The sequence below is a fragment of the Trichosurus vulpecula genome, chromosome 8 (assembly GCF_011100635.1).
Source record: "Trichosurus vulpecula isolate mTriVul1 chromosome 8, mTriVul1.pri, whole genome shotgun sequence".
Lineage (NCBI taxonomy): Eukaryota > Metazoa > Chordata > Mammalia > Diprotodontia > Phalangeridae > Trichosurus > Trichosurus vulpecula.
In genome coordinates this window covers 63,489,578-63,511,794 of record NC_050580.1, presented here as the reverse complement: position 1 = coordinate 63,511,794, position 22,217 = coordinate 63,489,578, and the positions used below count along the sequence as shown (strand labels likewise).

General features: G+C 41.0%; 1 protein-coding gene across 1 annotated transcript in view; it reads right to left on the bottom strand.

Annotated features, from left to right (window-relative positions):
* Window positions 1-22,217, bottom strand: part of LOC118828694 (heparan-alpha-glucosaminide N-acetyltransferase-like) — a 378,901-nt gene that overhangs the window by 238,637 nt on the left and 118,047 nt on the right. Inside the window, exon 5 of the mRNA XM_036735519.1 lies at window positions 13,189-13,258. Within this exon, the coding sequence (XP_036591414.1) occupies window positions 13,189-13,258 (70 nt within the window). The remainder of the gene's footprint in view (window positions 1-13,188; window positions 13,259-22,217) is intronic.

The window sequence follows — 22,217 nt, the reverse complement described above, 5'->3', positions numbered from 1 at the left end:
AAGAGAAGAAGAAGAGAAGAAGGCGAAGGAGAGAAAGGAAGATGAAGAAGGAGGAGGAGGAGGAGAAGGAGAAAGAAAGAAGGAGAAGAAGGAGAAGGAGGAGAAGATGAAGAAGGAGGAGGAGGAGGAGGAGAAGAAGAAGAAGAAGAAGAAGAAGAAGAAGAAGAAGAAGAAGAAGAAGAAGAAGAAGAAGAAGAAGAAGAAGAAGAAGAAGAAGAAGAAGAAGAAGAAGAAGAAGAAGAAGAAGAAGAAGAAGAAAGAGGAGGAGGAGGAGAAAATAAATTTTAATAGAAAAAGAGATGAGGCAATAAAAAATTAGAATCTACCAGACACCTAGAAAGATGGTAATGATGATGATGATGATAATAATAATAATAATAATAACTTATATAGTGCTTTGAGGTTTTTATATATTATTTTATTTCATCTGGTCCTCACAACAACCTTATAAAGTGCCAATATTACTCTCATTTTACAGATGAAGAAACTGAGGCTGAGAGTGGTTAAGTGACTTGCCCAGGGTCACGCAGCTAGTAAATTTCAGAGGGAGAACTTGACCTGAAGTCTTCTTGGTCTCAAGTTCCTCACTTCATCCACTCATCTACCAATAGATGAATTATCCAACAGAAGACCACTATCCCATATAAACTAACATGTGGCAAATGCTCACATTACAAATACAAATCCCCACATAACCTTGAGAATTCAACCAATAAACTATTCTGAAACCACAGCATCATGACAGGCAGAACTGTTGCCTATGGCTGCCTGGAAGTAACACTGATGCATAAAAAACTTAAGAACACTTTAAATAGATGTTAACATACCATATCGTCTCTGACTACAAGGAATGAAAAACTTTCCAAATATAGAGACCTAGGGGAAGAAATCAAAATTACATGGGAACAGAGCAAGGCCTGTGTCATCTTTGTGGTCCTGTCCCAAAGATGCTTAAAGTGTGTCTCCAGAAGACAAGCTTCATTCCTAATATTTTTATTTGATTGAAACAAGCAATTATTTTACTCATTTGAATAATAATCCATAAAATGCAAAAGAAAAAGAAATAGCAGGATAGCAACTTCCCTTGAAATATTTCTATCTGAGCTCCATCAAAAGGAATGAGAAGGAGGTAATGATATTACTAGCTTTCATTTTTCTTGTTGCTGTTCAATCATTTTTCAGTCTTGTCTGACTCTTCGTGACCCCATCTGGGGTTTTCTTGGCAGAGACACTGGAGTGGTTTTGCCATTTCTTTCTCTGGCTCATTTTACAGATGAGGAAACTGAGGCAAACAGAGCCCTTGGTTGGCTCTTCTCATTTATTATTTTATATTATGATTAGGGATGTGTGCACCTCCCTACTAGGTCAGGAAAGTAGGGATTGTATTTTATTTCCTCACTGTAGTTCCCCCAGGGCCTAGCATGGTGCTCTGCACATAGAAGTTGCTTAGTAAATAATGTTTAGAATTTAACTTGGAACTATCATTCTAATGTTACTATAACAGCATCAAGCACAACTCAACCCAAATCAAAAGGCAGCTTTAGGGTGCTAATTCAACATCTGTCCCAGATGCTTATGTTATCTTCCTCTCTCCCAGTCCTCCTTTTTGCTTCATTCCAGTCCTTCCCCCTCCTCCCTCCCCAGGATGTGGTGATCTGTCCTGGTGTCCCACATCATGTCATTAAGCAAAAGATGTGAGTTTTCTTACTGAGCATGATGTAGTTGGGTTCAAGCAAAGGACACTTGAGGTCTCATTGGACTGCTTAATGCCTCCAGAACCATGGCCTGGATAAAGCTTCTCTGAGCTGGAGTTCAAGGGAGACCTCTGGGTGGGGTCTAGGGTACTGCCCTTTGTTTTTCAGCCCAAATCTTCAACCTTTACTGTACCTCTCTTGCCAATCCCTACTCCTTTCCCACCCCATTTTATAATTCTACCTATAATTACATATACAAGAAGATAGATTGATGAACTTGACTCAGGAAAATATTTGACAAGCTGAGCAATCATTGAGCTGCAAGGCCCTGGGGAAGGGACTCTCTTGGCATGGATTGTAGTCCCAACTCAGCCACTAATTTATGATGAGTTCTTGGGAAGTTGCTTAAGCTCTCCTAGAACCTGAGTCCCCACGTATCGAGTGTCAATGGAGATGTTAATGGCATTGCCTTGCTGGGTTGCTCTAAGTATAAAATCAGTTTACAGATGCAAGAACATGTTGAAAGACTCAAGCATTATACACAAGTAATGTATTATTTATTTCTGCAATCAAAGAGATTTAACTGACTCAGAGGAAGCTTGACCCTGACTCCAGAGGCAGAGCACAGAGAAGTAAAGGACATTCTCCTCGCTCGAGCTGAAATTCAACTGTGATTAGCCTCTGGAAGAAAGTTCTTGAAGTCTCTATGGCCTGTGGGTCACTCACAACCGGAAACCAGTCTCAAAAACACTGGGGAGAAAGAGTTTATTCGGTGGGGTGAGGGGAGGGCTCGTGCTGCTGAGATGGGGCAGATGACATGATCTAAGAATCCTTTCCAAGAGAACCTCTGGGAGGGAAGCTCTGCAACATTACATCATGTGTTACCCAGACCTCTAGGTCATTGCTAATTAGCATAACGGGGCCACCTGATCACAGCTGCTGCCCCTGGGAAACTACCATTGGTGCCAATAACCCACAGGCAGCCCAGAAACTTGTCTCTCTTTCCTGTCAGGAGGATTTTGGGTTAGAACAGGTGAAGGAACTGCTGACATCTGCCTTTGTGTCTCAAAGCCCAACATTGCTTATAAAGGGAAAGCCAATACTTAACACTATGAACTCTCTCTCTCTTTCTCCTTCACCATCTCATTAATGATGTCCAGTGCCACATAGTACACTGCTGCCCGTATGCCTTCTAGCAAACTCATTCACTGGACAATGTTCGCCATGAGGCCTAAATGTCCTAAAAAGTCTGTTTTAACAAGCATTTATTAAATACATACTGTATACACAGTATTGCAATAAGTGTCAAGGATAAAAAGAATAGAGCAGATGTGGGCTGGGCATCTCTCACAGTTTACAATCTAAGGGGATAGAAGAGTGGTGCACATAGGGTAATGGAGAGGAAATTGGACTTGGAGCTAGAAGACCTACTCTGTAACCTTAAGTGATCAATATTTATTAAATACCTAGTATGTGTTAATGACTCATGGGAGAAAGGGAGAATTTGGAACTCAAAACTTAAAAAGAAAAGCATGTTTAAAATAAAAATAAATTTATTTTCTAGAAATAAACATTCAGAGCTGAAGATAAGAAAGATAAGGCAAATGCAGAAAATTATGTACTGAGAAAGGGATTTTGGAATCCAGGAGGTGATAAGGAGGGTGGATGACAGGGTAAAGAGGAGGGAAACAAAAAAAGAAATTGCATGTGGGGGGAGTGCTGGAGTGCGAAGAACTAGCCCAGTCTGACCTTTAGATCAAAGAGACTCAAGTAGCACAACAAGAGAAGAAATTGGCTTCATTTTTCTTGTTCAGAGTGATAGATGACAGGTCAGTGGTGATTGGGGACAATTGTTTTCTGACTCTTGGGTCAAGTGGGCTTCCTTTGCCAAGAATCTCAGGCTGGGTCAGGATGGAGTCCCCTGGAGCCTTCTGACCACGACAATGGCTGTGCAGAGAACAATGGTGCCAAACAGATCCAAGTCTGAAAGGAGCCCATCCACGACTGCATTTCCTTTTTCAGAGAGCCTGCATTTTTAAAGAACTGAAAGGCATCACCAAGCCTGGGTTTTCCATCAGTATTCAGGTTAGAATGGCATCCACTGACAAGAAGACAAGCAGAAAAAAGGTCAATCCCGAGAGCCAGTCGGCTGAGGATGGGCCAGGTCAAAAGGAATGAGATTTTAGCTGACATTTATTTCCCTTGGGGTAAAGAGAGATTTGGGTAATTTTTCTCAGCTTTGTTTTTTAACTTTCCCAGAGCTTTATCATCCCAACTAGCAGACCCAGAGCACAGCTTCATTAACATGTGTGTGTTCAAGGGAGAAGAAAGCGAGAGGTTCCATTCTGCCACAATTCTTTTGGGAGCTGCCTGGGAATTTTTCTGACAGCAGGCTTTGGCAGTGGGTTTTAACCCAGGGTCTGGAAAGAGAAGCACTGAAATATCCAGAAAGACTGTCATGCTGGCAGAGCTGACCTGTCCATGAGGCATCTTGGGAGAAAATTCATAAGTCCTAGACTTGGAATGTAAAATGAAATTTAAAAACGTCTCCCAGATATCTGGCTACAAAGCCAAAGAATCTTGGGGGTTCTTGAAGACAGAGGGCATGAGAGGATGATCAAAATGAATGCCTGTAACAGACCGAAGCCCCTCAGGAACAGCTAAGTCAGTGGATTCCATTGGCCCTTAGACCACATTCATTGGCTTACTCAAAATGCAAATGCTCTACTGATGATATTATAATCACTAAGTGTTGTACAGCACTTCAAAATTTGCAATGCACCTCACATCTTCTGATTTTCTTTGAGCCTCACACCCTCATGAAGTAGAATCTACAGGTAGATTTTGTAGACAAGGAAATGGAGGCCTAAAGAGGTAAAGGGATCTAGCCCCTTACAGTCACACAGCTAATAAATGTTAGACGTTGGACTTGATTCCCAGACATCTTAACTCCAAGTTCAGCACTTTAGCCATGATATAATAAGCATAAAACATAACAGTTTAAACACTTGGCCATGATACTATTCATCTAGCTCAAATTTCTACAAAGTGTCTTGGATTCCTCATCTGTGTAGTCCTTCTACTTCTGACATGCTATGGTTTCAATGCTTGGGATGTTCTCTGGTTTGTTCTGTAGGGGATGGAGAAGATATAATAGCTCACTGGACCTTTTGTCTCATCAAGGGGCTCACAGGTGGGAGATTTGAGGGCCATTGGGCTCTAGAAACTTTACAGATAAATAATCTTATCCTATAGTTCAATCAAAATCCCCATTGAGTATAATAACTTATCTCACCTCCATGATCTTGCTGGTGCTATTTCCCATGCTTAGAATGTGTTCCTTTCCTTCTCTACCTGTAGAACCATTGCCCATCCTTTAATCCAGCTTAGAGAAGCATTTTAGGACAGCAGGAAGATCCGTGGATTCAGAATCAAAGAACTTAGGGAATTAGGTCAAATCCTGCCTGTCACTCATTTTCTGTGTGATCCTGGACAAGTCACTCAGCCTCTCTGGGTCTCAGTTTCTTCATCTGTAATATGAAGTGGATGGACTAGATGACTTCTAAGGTCCTTTCCAGCTCTAAATCTAGGCTCCAATCCAATTTGACAAGCATTTATTTAGCACCTTTTATGATCAAGTAGTAGACTCTGGGGATACAAAGACCAAAACAAAATTAGTCCTTGCTCTAAAAGAGCCTCCATTCTCCTAGGAGGGTACAGTATATAAACAGATAATTTAAAGCCTCAACTCATAAGCAACCTCTTTTTCCCTCCCCACCCCCATGATCTTTCCCTTTGAATCTCCTGTAGCACATGGCTTTGCTATTAATATATTGATCATATGTTATGGCATATTAGATATCTACCTACGTATCTTTTCCTATTGTAAGATCCATGAGGACAGGACTATGTTTTCTATGAATTTAGTTTCTCTACCAACCCCTAGTTCTCTGCTCATAGCTGGTGGGTACTGGGATGTTTGTTGAGATAAGGTGTTGTGATATCTAGATTCAGACAAAAATGGTTGTAAGGCTCTGCTATGTGTATAGTCTTGGGTATGTCATTTCCATTCTCTGGGTCTCAGTTTCTTCACCAAGAAAAGGAGATGGTTGAGATGAGTGATTCTTAGACCCCTCTCCCGATCTAAGCCCTATGACTAGGATCCCATTAAGGTTCCTCCATCTTTCTTTTGTCACCATGATGGGACTTTCTTCAGTCCATTGCCCTTGAAGTTTATCTGTTCTTAGGTGTAACATTGTCATCCTGCCTACATTAGTCATCATAGGGAGGCCATTCCTTCTCCCAACTGCTGGATATGACAAAAACTCAGGAAAGGGCCCCCCAGCCAGAGCAGTTTAATTCCCAGAAATGACTGTTGACAGGAAATGGAGAGGAAACAGGCCCCCTTGGAGCTCTGGCTCTATCCCACATCTTCCTGCACAGCTGGCTAGGCCATACTGTTTTACAGCCCATGCAGGTGGGAAAAGGTGGGTCTGAGGCAAATGGGGGCAGGGAGAAGGAAGGAGGATTTTGGCTCCAAATGCCTTAGGACGCTCAGGTAGCTGTCAACACCCAGGACTGGAAAAAATCACAAAGTAGCCTGACTTACTTAATCACTGACAGAAAGATTCTACTTTGGCAGACTTGGTGACCTGGGGGTCTTCCAGATGTCAGTCTGTGCTCTCTTCCATCAGTCAGCACCTCCTCCAAGGCTCAGAGGCACCAAAGAGGATAGAAGAGGGATAAAAAAGAGGAAAAGGGAAAGAAGAGGATGAGCTGCTCCCTATCTCTCTACACTTCCCAGACCTTAGTTCAATCTCTAGCCCAATTCTCAATCATGCATTTGGTATGTTTCACAATCTGTGGGAGTCTGACCCATACTGGCCACCACCTTCCCAACAAAAAGAGAAATCTAACAGACATGCCCTATCCAGTGTAGGCACCCTCATTGAGCAGGTCTTCCTCTTCTCTGATGAATGATAACACCACAAAATGGTAATGTGCTATCCCTGTATGATCCTGTTCCAGAAGCCTCTATAAGAGAGCAAGTTCCTTAGGGAGAGATAATGGAAGTGCATTAATTATCCAACTCAAAATAGAGAGAAAGAAGGGAGAAAAAAGAGACTGAGACCTTCCATTCAGTGCAACACACAATGATTAAACACCTACTGTGGGCCAGGCACTGTTCCAGGAGCTAGGGGTACAAAGATGAAAACAAATCTGGCGCTACCCTTCAGGAGCTTGCATCCTTTCAAGATATTATAGGTAAAATATATTTCAAAATTAAACAAAAACACTGATAGTAAAGCCACAGACCTCCAGACCCCTAGGGGAATGAAATGATATGAAGAATTAACTATTCCAGATAACCAATTCCTTTTAAACATCAAACTCCTTTTTAAAAAAAATTCAAATGTTTTAGATGAAAATATTTCTGTAATGTACAATTGACTTTCCTGCCTTCTTACAGAACAGTTTTTCATTCTTAATGATTGTATTGTGTTGTGATATACTAACAACTAGAAATGAGCTGTTTGTCTCCACACTAAATGGCTTTAGACTGTTGTTGTTGGTAACACTTTTATTCTCTGCTTCCCTAAGACCTTGTGTTGTATGCATCCCTCTCTTGTGACCAATTCTGGAGTCAACTCTTGAGCTGACTCTACCAAAGAAACAATCTAGAGTCTAGAGTCTAGAGTCAACTCTACCAAAGAAACAATCCAGATTTCAGTCCCCACAGAGAATCCCAGGATTGCCACCACAAAACACTCAACTTTTGCTTGGAGATTTCCAGTGAGAAGGAAGCCACTACTTCCTTGAGGAGCTGATTTTGATTTTGGACAGCTCTCATGGTTACAAGACAATTACATCACCTACAGTAATCACTGATATAGAAACCTAGGTTTCTATGTCCCCTACTTATACCTCGTTATAGACTTTAAGCTTCAGTCTTCTCACCCTTCATAAGCCACCTGATCACCTTCCATTTTATAAATGAGTTATTTTGTGTATTACTCTATTTCTAAAGAAACACATATCCTATTATTCCCCTTCAAAAATGTTATCTTCCAACCAAACTAGCCTACTTTCTATCTTCCAGGTTTGAGATGATATCTCCCACCTCTATGCTTCTACCTAGGCTGTCTCTCAAACCTGGATTGCATTCCCAACTCTCCTCAATTCTTAAAATACTTAAATTCCTTTAGCCTGAGCACAGATGCCAACTCTTGCAGGAAACCTTTCCTGATGTTCATAGATGTTGGTGGTCTCAATCTCCTCAGATTATCTTGTATTAATTGTTTACTCCACTGCCTGACCCCTGTGATTACCTCCCATTTCCATATGACGCTATCTATCTATCCATCCTTCCATCCATATATATATATATATATATATATATATATATATATATATATATAATATCCATCCATCCTTCCTTCTATCTATCTACGTATGTGTGTGTATGTATATTCATGCACATACAGATATATACATGCACAAATATATATAGTGATATGTACATGATGCACAGTGTGTCTATATGTATGCATATATATACATTTTATATACATACATGTATATACACATATACGGTGTGTATGTGTTTTGTGTGGACATAGTTTTTTACATGTTGTCCTCTGTTAGACTATGAGCTCTTTGAGGGTAGAGATTGTTTTGCTTTCCTTGAATCCTCAGTACTTAACACTGTGCCTGGTACATAGTTTAATAAATGTTTATTGACAGTTGACTGTGTAACTTCTGCCTTGTAGGGATACTTTGCCCCTTACTTTGGGACAACTAGATAGCAGAATGGATAGAGTGGGGGGCCTGGAGTCAGGAAGACCTGAGTTCAAATCTGGCCTCTGAACACTTATTAGCTGTGTGACCCTGGCCAAGTCACTTAAACTCTGACTGGCATATTGTAGGGGCTATATACATGTCAGCTACTACTTTTAGCTATTATTGTAGATTGTAAGGGTGAAAAACTTGAGGTAAGGAGCTATTATTTTCCCTTATGGCATCCAGCATGGTGCCATGTACTAGATGCTGAATAAATATTGGTTGTGAATTGAATAGAATTATCACCTAACCATGCATGAGGACAGCCAGAGTAGAAGTCAGGATGCAGAACCTGGTTTTATTCCTGGGACCTGACAGCGATTGTGTGCGGCTAAGTCCAAGTGCCAAGAGGAAAGCTGTATAGTAAGGTCCATTAGCAATGATTTCAGAGAGACCTGGGAAGACTTGTATGAACTGATGCTGAGTGAATGAAGTGAGCAGAATCAGAAGAACAATTTATACACTAACAACAGCAGTGTACAAATGAACACCTTGGAAAGACAAGAATTATGATGGATACAGTGACTAGGCATGACTGCGGAGGACTAATGATAAAGCATGGCTACTACCTACTTTCTGACAATGAGGTGATGGACTAAATAGACAAAATTAGACACACATCTTTTAACTTGGCCAGTGTGGGAATTTATTTTGCTTGACTGTGCAGATTTCTTTGACAGGCTTTATTTTTACTTTTTTCCGATAAAGGGAAGAGGCAGAGAGAAAAATAAATGCTTATTAATTGAAAAAATGAAATTTAATTTTCAAAAGACAATGATGCCTTATAAAGGTGACTGGGATTATACCCACTCTTAGGTCCTACTCATTTTGTTGATTTAACAGAAATTCACAAAGGTGTCCCAAAGTACAGAGATCCAACCAAACTGAACACAGAACTAGATAGGAACTTTACAGCTATAAACCATCTAGAAACTAAAAGAGTTTCTAAACCTTGGAGTGGGCAGTTTACAGAAAGCAAGAGATTTTGTTGTTGGATTACTTGGGAATGGCTGGTTGGGAAGGGACCCAAAGCTGGATTATTTCATCTTCAATCCCCAGAAAAACTAGGGGTTTGTGCATTAATATAAACAACAGTTTAATAAAGGTCCCCAGGACTCTGGGGCAGTCAGTATAGCTAATCACAATGGCTGCCACCACATCCTAAGATTTGAAAGTCTCTGACCTGTGAGGGGACAAGCTGTTGAAGCCCCACGGTGTCTCAGGGTAGCAGTGTGGGAGGAGAAAGAGGTGGTTATTGCCCAATGGCACTAAAAAAGTGTTTGTATATGTCAGCAAGTGATTCTCTTCACACCCCCAAACTCCTTTGTTCTATTATCATCAAAGACTGTGGGTGGACCTAGGGCGAGCTCCCTGGAAACAATGTTCATCTCTACCATAACAACACAACAGCATAAATAAATGTTAATTGAATTGATTGGAAGGGGCATTTTGAATAAGGCAACAGACTAAGGAACCAGAGATTAGGACAAAGATTTCATGAACTTCCCAGCCAGAGGTGTGGGAGTATCTTCCCATCTAATGCTCTCCTTTGAACAGGTGTTTAGAAGGCATTCCTCCCAAACTTCCAGCTCTAGATTTCCTATCTCCCTTCAATGCTCAACTTAGGTGCCACCTCCTTTAGGAGAGGATGCCATTCCTGATCCTCTCTCCCACCTTCAGCTTCTCTCCTTTTAGAAATTATTTTGTATTACTCTTCATATTTCTGGCATTTGCTTCTTTATTCACAAGTTGTATGTCCTCAACAGAATGAAAGCTCCTTGAGGGCAGGGAGTGTTTTTTTCCCTTTTGTTTTTATATCCTCATTGCCTTACTTAATAAATGTAGTGCTGGACCTGGAGTGAGGAAGAACTGAGTTTGAATCTTATCTCAGATACATACTATCTGACCCTGGGCAAATCTCTTGACCTCTCAAAGTCTCAGTTTCCTTGGCTGTAAAATGGGGATACTAATAGCATCTACCTCACAGGCTTGTTATAAGGATCAAATGAACTAAAATCTGTGAAGCACTTTGCAAACCTTAAAACACTATATAAGTGCTATTAATAAAAATGTGTTAAAAAGTAATTAAATTAGTCACAGAGGGCTTCCCAGTCACTTATTCCCTCCTTTTCTCCCCCCTTCCCTTTTCCACTTGCAAGATCCCAGTTTAGTAGGCTAAATTCCATTTAAACAGATGGGGAAACCAAGGCAGAAATCTTTGGTCACTTGCCTCCAAACCACACAGAGATGGCTCTCAACCATGCACCATGGCCCTTTTACCATGGACAAACCTTTGCTCTGCCATCCAGGTGTTCAAACCAAAGAAGAGTTTAATGGAGATGAACTGAGCTACAAGAGATTTTCTTTTTTTACTTACATGATTAAACAGCCCAGGGAAACATTTGCGTCGTAACAGATGGTAGCAGTCCTGAGTACGGCGAAGCCTGTAAAAAGTTTTCACACCATTAAAAATGGCAGTGTTCTCTGTCATCCCTATTCTCATCAACCATCTGCAGTTGATAGGACATCAAATGATGACTATAAATCCATTAGGTCCAAACTGGCATTCAAGGCCCTCTGTGCTCTGACAAGACACCAGTCTACTCTCAGCTTTGTCATCCATGCTAGGTTCCAATTGGATAGAACTACTGGCAGCTCCTCAAACATCCCATGACCCTCGTTTCCTCCATGCCTTTGCTCACGCCCTCACTAGAGCATGAGTGCTTACTGAGTAGGGATCATTTCGTTTATTATATTTGTGTCTCCAGTTCTTAGCACATAGTAGGTGTTTGATAAATATTTGTTGAGTTGATGCCTTTCCCTCCATCTAGAACGTTCTATTATTATGTCCTTGGTGAAGCTCTATCCTTCCTTCTGAGCCGGGTCATAAATCAAAGATTATTGAAGCCTTCAACTACACACACACACATACACACACACACACACACACACACACACACACACACACGGAGGGAGGGAGAGACAGAGACAGAGAGACAGAGAGAGACAGAGACAGAGTTAGTCAGTTAGTTAGTTAGTCCCAGTTGGAATTCTCTCTCTGTCTTTCATCTTCTATAGCACTTAGTTCCTACCTGGGTTCAAACACAGTCTTAGACACCTACTAACCATGTGACCCAGGGCAATCTTTTGCCTCAGTTTCCTTATCTGTAAAATAGGGATAATAATAGGATCTACCTCCCAGGGTTGTTGTAGGAATCAAATAAGATAATATTTGTAAAATATTTAACAGAGTGCCTGGCATACAATAAGATATCATCATCATCATCATCATCATCGTCATCACCTCTCTTATGGTGTGCATTCTGCCTTGTACGCTAGATACTTGTTATTTGTTGCTATTCAGTTGTGTCCCCACTCTTTGTGACCTTACTTGGAGTTTTCTTGGCAAAGATACTAGAGTAGTTTGCCATTTCCTTCTCCAGGTCATTTTACAGATGAGGAAACTGAGGCAAACAGGTTAAGTGACTTGCCCTGGATCACACAGCCAATCAGTGTCTGAGGCCAGACTTGAACTCACAAAAATAAGTCTTTCTGGCTCCAGGCCCAGCACTTTATCCCCTGTACCACCTAGCTTCCCCAGTTATTTGTGTTTATTTTATGCCTTTTCTGTCTTGGTAGTCAGGAAGCTCCTTTAGGGCATGGGCTGTCTATGCCTTATTCATTTTGCTTTTCTTCTATGGTGCTTAGTACAATTCCTTGGACAAAGTAACTGCTTAATAAATATTTGTTGGATGAATGAATGAATGAATGGTGTGCTGTAATAGAAAGAGCAATGATTTGAAAATGGAAGACCTGGAAATGAATTCCAGCTCTGCCACTTACTAGCTGTACACCATTGAACATGCTACTTTATATCTCAGGGTCTTTCCTGATCTGTAAAATGAGGAGATTGAACGTTCCAGCTCTGAAGTCCTACGAGTGAATCATTTAAACTCATAGAGGCCCCCTTAAAAACAAACAAACTTGCTTGTATTTAATCCCATTAGTTCCCTTGTGATAGCTACCCTAAGGCAGACAATTCTTGTCCATATAATCTGGGTTTGATCTATCCCCTGTTCTGCATTTTTTTTGCAAGTATGCACAAAGTATCTTATTGTTGGGTTTCTCTCCAAATGTGGTTTCATTCCTAGGGTTGATGCAATAATCCAGATCAGAGAAAATTTTTTAAATGGGTATGGGACTTGGGCAAGCTATCCAACAGAAGAGAGAGACTTTCCCCCTGCCTATAGAGGAAGGTTTGTTGTTTAGAACTGGAAGAGAGAGAGCACACCACAGAGCCTGAGCAACTACAAACATTCCCCACCCTTTTTTCTTCTGGGATAATGGCTTTTTCCTGCCCTTATGGGCCAAGATCATCCAAGACAATACCTGACCTGTCTTCTTTCTGTTAACTAAGACTCACCAAGAAATGGAGCCACAGCCGAGAACAAACTCTACAAAGCAGTTACCCTGACTGTTTGCTAGTGGGATATTTTTAGGTTCTGGAATGTTTTTCACATGGAAATATTTTTAGACCAAATACACCCTGAGCAGCAACATGTGGCTTCTACCTAATTGTGCAATTAATCAGCAAGGTAGAGGTAGAAGGGCCCCTGCCCATCACAAAGAGGAAAAGGAACATAATCCAACTTACTTTGACACATGTAGTCCCAGAAAATAAAGCAGGATCACAGCCACAAAGATAGCCAAGGCCACCAGGAGAGCTGGAAAGATAAAGGAAATGTTGGACCCCAAGGCTTTTGCTTCTGTTCTCCTTCTCAGCCAATTCAGTTGCTCTGTCACTCTGGTGTTACACACAACATGAGCGCCACAACCACTGGAAAATAAAGTCTCTGGATGGACCCCATGTTGCTTCGTCTAGCTGCAGAGACTTTGAAAAAGTACCCTCATCACAAAAGTCCAGGACAATGATTCACTCTACTTTAATGGTACAGTGATAACCACAATTCAGCCCCTGCCTCCCAACACCTCTCCTCCCTGACTTGTCTCTTCACCTCATCCCACCTCCTATAGGAATCCCCCAAACCAAAGTTCACAGGCAAGGTTATATTACTGGGACTCACAGGATCATAGATCAGAGCTGGTCCAGTCCAATTCCCTCCTTTAAAGAGGGGAAACTGAGGCCCAGGGAGCTGAAATCACTTGCCTAAGTTCAAAAAGCTAGTAAATATCAGAGGCTGGATTTGAACCCAGGTCCCCTAGCTCTATACCTAGAATTCCTTCCCATTGTACCAAAAAGCACCCTCCACTAAAAGCCCATATAGCCTCTCAGTAAAATCTACACTCATGATAAAGGTAGAAAAAAATCTACACTCATGATAAAGGTAGAGGTGGCTGAAGGAAGGAAGAACATCTCCCCCAAACCTTCCTCTCTCTCTCTCCCCACTGCCCATTTAAAAATGACACATGCCCTTCAATGGTGCTTAGGACCACCCAGAAGAAAGCAGCTGTCAGGGCAAGTTCGAAACCACCTTCACTCTCATTTTTACCTCTGTTATTAAATTAGGTCAGAATAATCACAACCCAACAATCAACAGACCTTTACACTAGTTTGAAAAGTCACTAAAATCCATTGGATGAAGTAAAACAGACAAGAAATCTCTTTCAGTAGCCTGGAAACTTGGTCACACCTCCAGGAAGCATCTATAAATTATCAAGTGAGTTCAGAAGGGAGAGGAATTTCAGAAGAATTTCAGAAATTGGACTCTGTGGCTTCCTGCACATCCCTAAGGAAAAATATCTACTGGGGTGTCAGGGGAGAAGGGAAGTCCTTCACTAGGTCTTCTTCTTCCTCCTCCCCCCCACCCCACCACAACCTTTGTTTCAAAGAGGGCTTTCCACCTTCAAAGGGTCTGGGAGACATTGCACTCCTTATTGCTATGTTAAATGGAGGCCCTAGATCAACTGTTAGCAGCATCTGTATCATTGGGACCAATGGACAGACTTGACTCTCAGTTCAACTGGGACCCCAGGAACAAGACCACCCCATATCTAAGAAGAACTTTCTAAGTGCCCCATGAATACCACAAAAGGACTTGGAGCAGCCCATTGTTACCCTTTGCAATATGTGCTATGTACTGACAGAGGAGAGTGTCATAGGTTTCTGAAATTCTGAAATCCACAGGTGTTTACTTCATTTATTGTCACAGGGGTTTACAACACCACCTTAGTATATCTTCTTTTTAAAATCTGCTTTAGATTAACTGACTAAATAATTCTCAATTGACAATCTTGAGGATGAGGGTAGAAAACAGTTGGGTACTGGGAGGGAAGGTGGGGTGGGGTACTTCATCCAGTGGCATTAAAGAATCATCCAGGGGCATTTAGAAAATAACCTCTAGAACCCTAAGAGGGAAATAGCTAGGCTAGCTCTGAGGACAATATTTATCACTGTGAATGGGGGCAGGCTATACCTCTAAAGTCAGTGAGTTAGTGGGCTAGATCCCAAGCTAGAGGACTAAATCTTCCCTCAGAGAAAAGGAGAAATCTCTCCCTATTTGTATCCCTCCCCATGAGCCAGATTCACGTTTTGTCCTTGAAACTATTTAGGGAATTAAGTATGTCAAATTACTCACTCAAAACTAGGGAGAAAGATGCCAGGGTTGGGTTGGTGATGTCTTTGACCGTGTGCCGCAGATATACCCTGGCACCATTCCCAGACCTCAATTGCACTCACCCCAGTCTTGAAGCAGCCCTCTCCCAAATAGAAAAGCTCATCTAGTGTTTGCATAGGTGAAAGAGAAAGGATGCGGGCTTTTTCTACTTTAATTAACTCTGGTGACCCAGAACATTCATTGGAATGATTCACTGGAACCCGTCCCAAGAGAAACCTGACTTTGAAAAACAAAAGCCCAGAACAGGGGTAGGAGGGACCCATGGGGCAAATGGAATTCATTCCTTCCTCATCTACAAAATGAGAATTTTGCACTAGATTTTCTAAGGTCCCTTCCAACTCAAAAATTCTTCGATTATGATTTCGGTGTCAGTCTGCAGAGACTAAGATAGAGGCCTTAATGGTGAGTCTCCCTTGGCCCTTTTCTCTATTCAGGCAAATTTGACCTTTCCTTCAGGGCCCAGCTCAATCTCTATTTCCTCCCAGACAATCTAAACCCATAATGTCCCTTTTCCTTTAAACTCCTTGAGAACTTAATGCCTTATGTCATTCCTTTTGATGCCTAATCACTCAGTACCTTGGGTTGTCATGTAAGTGTTTTATGGCAGCTTGCCTGCTGGCTAGAGAGATAGCTTGGGATAAGGAAGGGCTGATCTGTCCTGCCTTGTCACACACAAGCTGAGGAGCCCCTTACAACTTTGAGATTCTGTGATTCTGAATCAAATAAGAACTCTGTTAGGCACTTAAAGCTCTGTATAATCTAGCTTCTTCCAACTTTTCCGGTCTTGTGCTTTACTCCCTTCCACCCATTCTGCTCACCAAGTAGTTCTAACTACATAAAGGAGGGCATACCTCTCTAGGCAATTCACCAGTGCCAGGCCACGCAGCAAACCAGATTCTAGTACTTATGATTTGGTTCCGTTTAGTCACATGTTCAGTACGCTTCTAAAGATGGCTTCAATGAATGGTATGGGGCATGGAAGGAACTGTGGACGGCATCTGGTCCAATCCCCTCAATTGAAAGATGAGGGAACTGAGGTGCAAGTGGGTGAAGTTATTTAACTGAGGTCACACAGCCAGTATGTATCAGAGGCTAGATTTGAATTCATGTCCCCTTCCTCCAGAGCTAGGGGATCAGTGGTATGGGATTCAGAGCATCTGAAGTGCAAAAGATAAGGTGCAATGCCCTGGAGCCCAGGGCATCTCTATTTCTGGGCTAAGTCTTGGTTGCCACAGGCAGGATGAAAGGACAGTTAAATTGGGTGAGTGGAGAGAAAAAGAAACCAGTAGCCTCAGTGAAGGTACCCATCTTTCTCCTGCTCTGAGGCTTCCCAAAGGTCATAGATAAAACCAGGGAGAGGCAGGCAAGAGGGCCGTTGCAAAAACAGTGAAGTTCTAGGAAGCCTGGTTTCTCCAGGGGCCTTTTCCTGTATTGTGTACATTCCAGGGGAAAGTATCATTTGTTGAGGTGTTAGACACAGAAAAGGTCACAAGGTTGGACAGTAGTGATATTACATCACAAAATTAGGGACTTCTCATTGACAACACCCTCTGGAATCCTTCCCTATTGTCTTTGGCACATCCATGTTGGAGGCTATAGGGCCAAGAAAGGCTCACACCTAACCATACCAATAGAGAGGAAGTCTGTAACACTTACCAATCATGGTCAGTGTAAATATGAGCTTTCAGACTCTCTTTTACCCCCATCCCCCTCTGTGCCCTATTAATGATAACTGGTATTTAGGTAATGCTTTTTTGGTTTGCAAAATGCTTTTGATACATCATCTAATTTGAACCCCATAGCAATCCGGTTAAGAGTTGGGAGAATATAGTGGATAGAGGGCTGATTTTGAGGTTAGAAAATCCTCTTTCTGACTGTGTAACCACAGGCAAGTCATTTAATCTCTCTATACCCAAGATAGCTCTCTAAGTCCAGAAGTTATAGATGAAATGTCATTATGTATGTGGAGGGACTTTGCACTTCAAAAATTCCCTCAAGGATCTGGACCATCATACACCCCTGGCACCACCAACACCAGCCAAAAAATAACAAAAAAATTCATTAAGTGGCTACAACAAATAAGATGATGATGATGATGATGATGATGATGATGATGATGATGATGATGATGGTGATGATGGTGATGATGATTTTAGAGATCAGATAACTGAGACTTGGAGAAATAAACAATTTGCCCAAGTTCACACAATAAAATATATGGCTGGAATTCAAACCAAAGTCCCCTGCCTCCAAATCCTATTCTCCAGTTACTGTATCACAGCAATCTCTCATGCACTAATGTACTTAACCCTCAGTCCACATCAAATGTAAATATTTGATCTCATCCATTCATTGCCTGTTTCATCTGATGACTGCACTTATCTATACTTACTCATTGTCTCCCTCAAATGCTTCCTATATATTTATCAGCATGAATGTACCTTCCTTAGACTGTAAGCCCTTAGAGATCAGGACAGTGACTCCAAGCTGCTCTTCTCTTCACATCCAGACTTTCTAAGAAGCCTAATGAGCCTTGTCTCTACCTGTCAAGAGCCAACCCCTTCTTCAAGGTCCAGTTTAATACAACCTATACTCTACCCAGAAGTAATTGTATTTTGCCGAAGTCTCTCTTAACAGCACTTATTTCTTTATAGCTATTTGTGCATATGCCATGTCTCCCCAGCTAGAGGGAAGGGATCATCTTGTTTATCTTTATAGCCTCTGCCACCTGTAGTTCAATGTTTGTTAAAATTAACAATGGTGATGCCTATGACCTCTAAATACAGATACTTATATTTAACACAGAAGTAAGAACCCTAATTGTCACATTGTCAGCCTCAGGGTTCATATAGCCCAGGGGGTCCCAACCTAGCATATATGTACCCCCAGGAGATATGAGAAGTTTGTCAAGGGGTATGGAGAATATATTTAGTAAATAACTATGTTTTTTCTACTGAAATTGCATGACCTCTTTGTTTTACTTTTTATATGCATCTGTCAAGAATTGATTACCTTTCATATTGAATAAGTGCCATGCGAAGTTTTACATAAAAGTCCAGAGGTACAAGAACTGAAAATGTTTGGAAAATCACTGTTCTTATCTTGTTAGACTACCTCTAACAGGGATACCTACTGAGGGAAGGCCCAGGTGTCCTCACTGATGTGCTCCTCAAAGGTAGGAATGTCCCCAAACAGGATTGGAGAAGTGGCAGATGATTATTCCCCCTAGTCCCTATCTTTGGTTCAGGTGCAAATTCACCCGTGCAGCAAGACAGTGGTGGAAATCAACTCAACAAGTATTCATGGAGTTCCCATTCCCAGCAAGCAGCCCAATCAAGGAAGGAAGGTAGAAGGAAGAAGGTAAAGAGGACGCTCTTGCCTTATTTCTTTAATGTGTTAGGGGTTCCCGAGAGAAAGTCCTACATAGCCTTCTCTCTCTCATTGCCTTTTTCCAGTTCTGTCCCTATAATTATAATGCACTATTGTGGTAGGGTTGTCATCAATCCCTCATACAGTCCTCTGCCACTCAGAGAAGCCTTCTTGTAACCTGCTGTCAAAAGCCACACAAAAGACTTGCTCCAGTTCACGATGGGTCTAAGAAGCTTCAGTCATGTTATCTTGGTCCCAGAAGGCACCTGCAGATCCAGGAGACTCCTTTCTCCTTGGACTATAGAAATGGAGTTTTGAGAAAGGGTCACTCATCAAATGAGAACAGACAGGAAAATATGGAAAATTTTAATGCTAGAATGAGTTATGGGACGATAGTTATGCTAATTTACTGATAGCTGCATTGTGAATTGGTCCAATCATTGTGGAAAACAATTTGGAATTACCTCCAGAAAAATTACTGGGTCAATGGCCCTAAGGCATTAATGACAGAAAGAAAAGATTCATAATAGTATTATTTGTTGTGTAAAGAGACCCATGGGTGATAGGAGACCGTGGGTGCTAAAGTAGTAACAAAAAGTTAGAAACAAAATATACCCAATAATTGGAAAATCATCAAACAAATTGTGGCATGTAAATGTAGTGGAATATTACTGAACCTTAAAGAATGAAGAATTCATGAGAAATAAGGTAAGACACTTGCATGAAGTAATGTTGAGTGAAGAAAGCAGAATCTAAAGGAAAAAAAATACAAAGTGACTACAATAACAAAAATGAAAACACCACCACAAAAGGAACAAAACTCAGGCCAAAGACCACAGAAAATATCAACACCAAATTGTTAAAGTTAAAGCACACATCCTATCTGTTAACAAAGGCAAATGGCAACAAAAAATGTAAAATAAGATTCCCTGTCACTCAAGCCCTTTGGTTTTGTGTAACCAACCAAACAATTGCTTTTAGAGTCGGGACTTTGCAGGATGTTGGTTACGGGTTTGTTGGACGATGCCTGTTGTGTGGAAACAAAATATCCATAAAGATATACATATAAAAATGAGGCTGGGCAGATCCACTCATTCATTGAATTGGTAGCAAATGAGTGCCTACTAAATACAAGACACTGGCAATAAGAAGATGAATGACACAGAATCATAAAATCTCAGAAATGGAACACCATTTTCTGCCAATCCATAATTGAGCAGAAATATAACATAAGATTATCTTTTCAGATCTGGAAGGAACCATACAGAACAGTAGAAAGAACCCTGGATATGGAGCCAAAAGACCTGGGTTCACATCTAAGCTTGCTAATTGAAAGATCTTGGTTAGTCAATTCAGTTTCTTCATCTATAAAATAAAAGATTTAGGCTAGAAGAACTTTGAGGTGCTTTCTAGGTCTAAATGTATGATCTTCTGACCTAGTCTAGTCAGCAGCAAATTTTCAGCATTAAAGGAAACATCCTATCTGTTTTACAAGGGGGATGGCGAAAGGTGAAAATAAGATACATTATCACTCAGTCATGGTATCAATTGGTTTTGCTGAACAGTTTTTAGAGTTTTTGTTTGGATGGGGGTGTTTGGGGCAACCATCTGTAAATCTTTGCTAAGCCCTCTTAATTCTAGTGCCTTCCTTCTGGTGAATATGTCCAAGTTATCATTTCTATAGCTGTTCGCATATTGTCTCCCCCATTAGACTGGGGGCTCCTTGAGAACAGGGACTGTCTTTTGCCTTTCTTTGTATTAATAAATGCTAGTTGACTGATGACTGAATTCAGTTCTCAGGACTTGAGTTTCCTCATTTACATTAAACTAGGCAAATCATTAAGTTTGGTTTCTGCTTTAAAATTCTGGAGGTCTATGATCTAGGTTACTAAAGCTGGTGTGGAAAAAATTAATTTTACCTTTAATTTTTTTTAAAAAAACAAGATAATACAGTCAAGTAACTAAAAGGCACTTGGCTAGGAGGGAAGAGATCAGACTAATACAGTTCTATCCCTGAAAGGCCATGAGACCTCAGGCAATTTTTACCCTTCTGAGCTTCAGATTCCCTATCTGTCAAATGAAGGCATTATTGGGGAACCTACAGCCTCAAGACCTTCAAGGTCCTTGGATGAAGCCTTTTGACTGAGTCCAAGTTTTATAGGATAAATCCTTTTATTAAGGGTATTTGTTCTGTGAAGTTTGGATTCAGTCAAAGGGCTGTACTTGAGGCCACATGTGGCCTCGAGGCCAGGTTCCCCGCCCCGGGACTAGATACTCTTTGAGGACTCTCATGGTTGTCAAATGCTATGATTCTATAATTCTAAGTGACAGATGAAGATGGAGACAACACTCAGATAAGGAGGGTTCAGTCTTCAAACTCAGAGGTAATGGCAAAAGGCTACTTCTCAACACCCCCAGGTCTCTGACCTTTAAATCCAACCATAAAGATCTCTTTGCTTTCTCTCCCTTCTCATCAGGTAGTTCTGAGCAGACTGCATAGTTCAACTTGGTCCTTTCTGCAAGAAGAGAAAGAAGTCAAGGTTGTCTGTTTAAAAGGAAAAAAAGGCACAGGAAGGGAGCTTATAAATCAAAGTTCCTCACAGTTTCTTGGATCCTTGCACCAGAATTACCTCAATTCAATTTGTGTCTGAGCCCCTAGAGCCAAGTGGACAGGCCTGAGACAAGTCATGTGGTTGAAATAGCTCCAGCTAGGAATTAGGTGATCTGAGATTGTGCTGAGATGGCTTGACTGCTGACTAGCTCTTATGTCTTGGTCGAATCACTAACTATGTGAAATTGAGCAAGATACTTAACTTTTCTGGCTGCGTTTACTCATACATCAAATGAAGCAAATGTCTAGGATCTCTTCCAGCTCTAAATCTATGATCTCTATGACTCTGTTTCCTCATCCACAAAAAGGGGTCAAGACCTCTTTTCCCTGCCTCACAGCATGAATGTGAAATGAGATTGCAGGTTGATTGGGGAACGAGTAAATAAACTGTGGCAGGTGAAGGTAATGGAATCTGTGCTGTTAAAAGATGACGACGATAAAGAATTAAGAAAAACATGGGAAAAACTCATATGAATGGATGCAAAGTAAAGAAACCAGAATAAGGAAGACAAGATACACAGTGACTTCAACTAAATATAAATGGGGAAAGAAAACAGCAAAAGAAAAAAAAACCTGAAAGCTGTATTATTATAATGAATAAGTTTAGTCCAAGAGAAAAGCTAAAAAATGTACCTTCCTTCCTTCTTTGCAGAGGGATGGGAGTGAAATATCACACATGCTGTCAGTTACAGGTGATGTGTTGCTCGGTTCTGCTAAATTTCTTGTTTTCACTTTCTTTTAAAAACTTTGTTATGAGGGAAGTCTCACTGGGGAAGGGAGAGGGAGAGATATATTTGGAAATAAATGGGATATAAAAAGGAAAGGTATCAATTTTTAAAACATTTTTAAAAAGAAATGAGATGAAAACTATAAATTGCTGCAGAAATATAGGACATCATTTCATTAGAAGAAATCACAAGGGCCATTCACAGAACCACAGCAGCAGTCAGCTTTGCAATCATGATTTTGGATGACGCTTTATTCTAGATATTTGCTCTTCTGAGGGAGGTAAAGTAGACCCTTCTCACCAGGATAATCATGTCAGAATCATTCAGCAAATATTTAAAC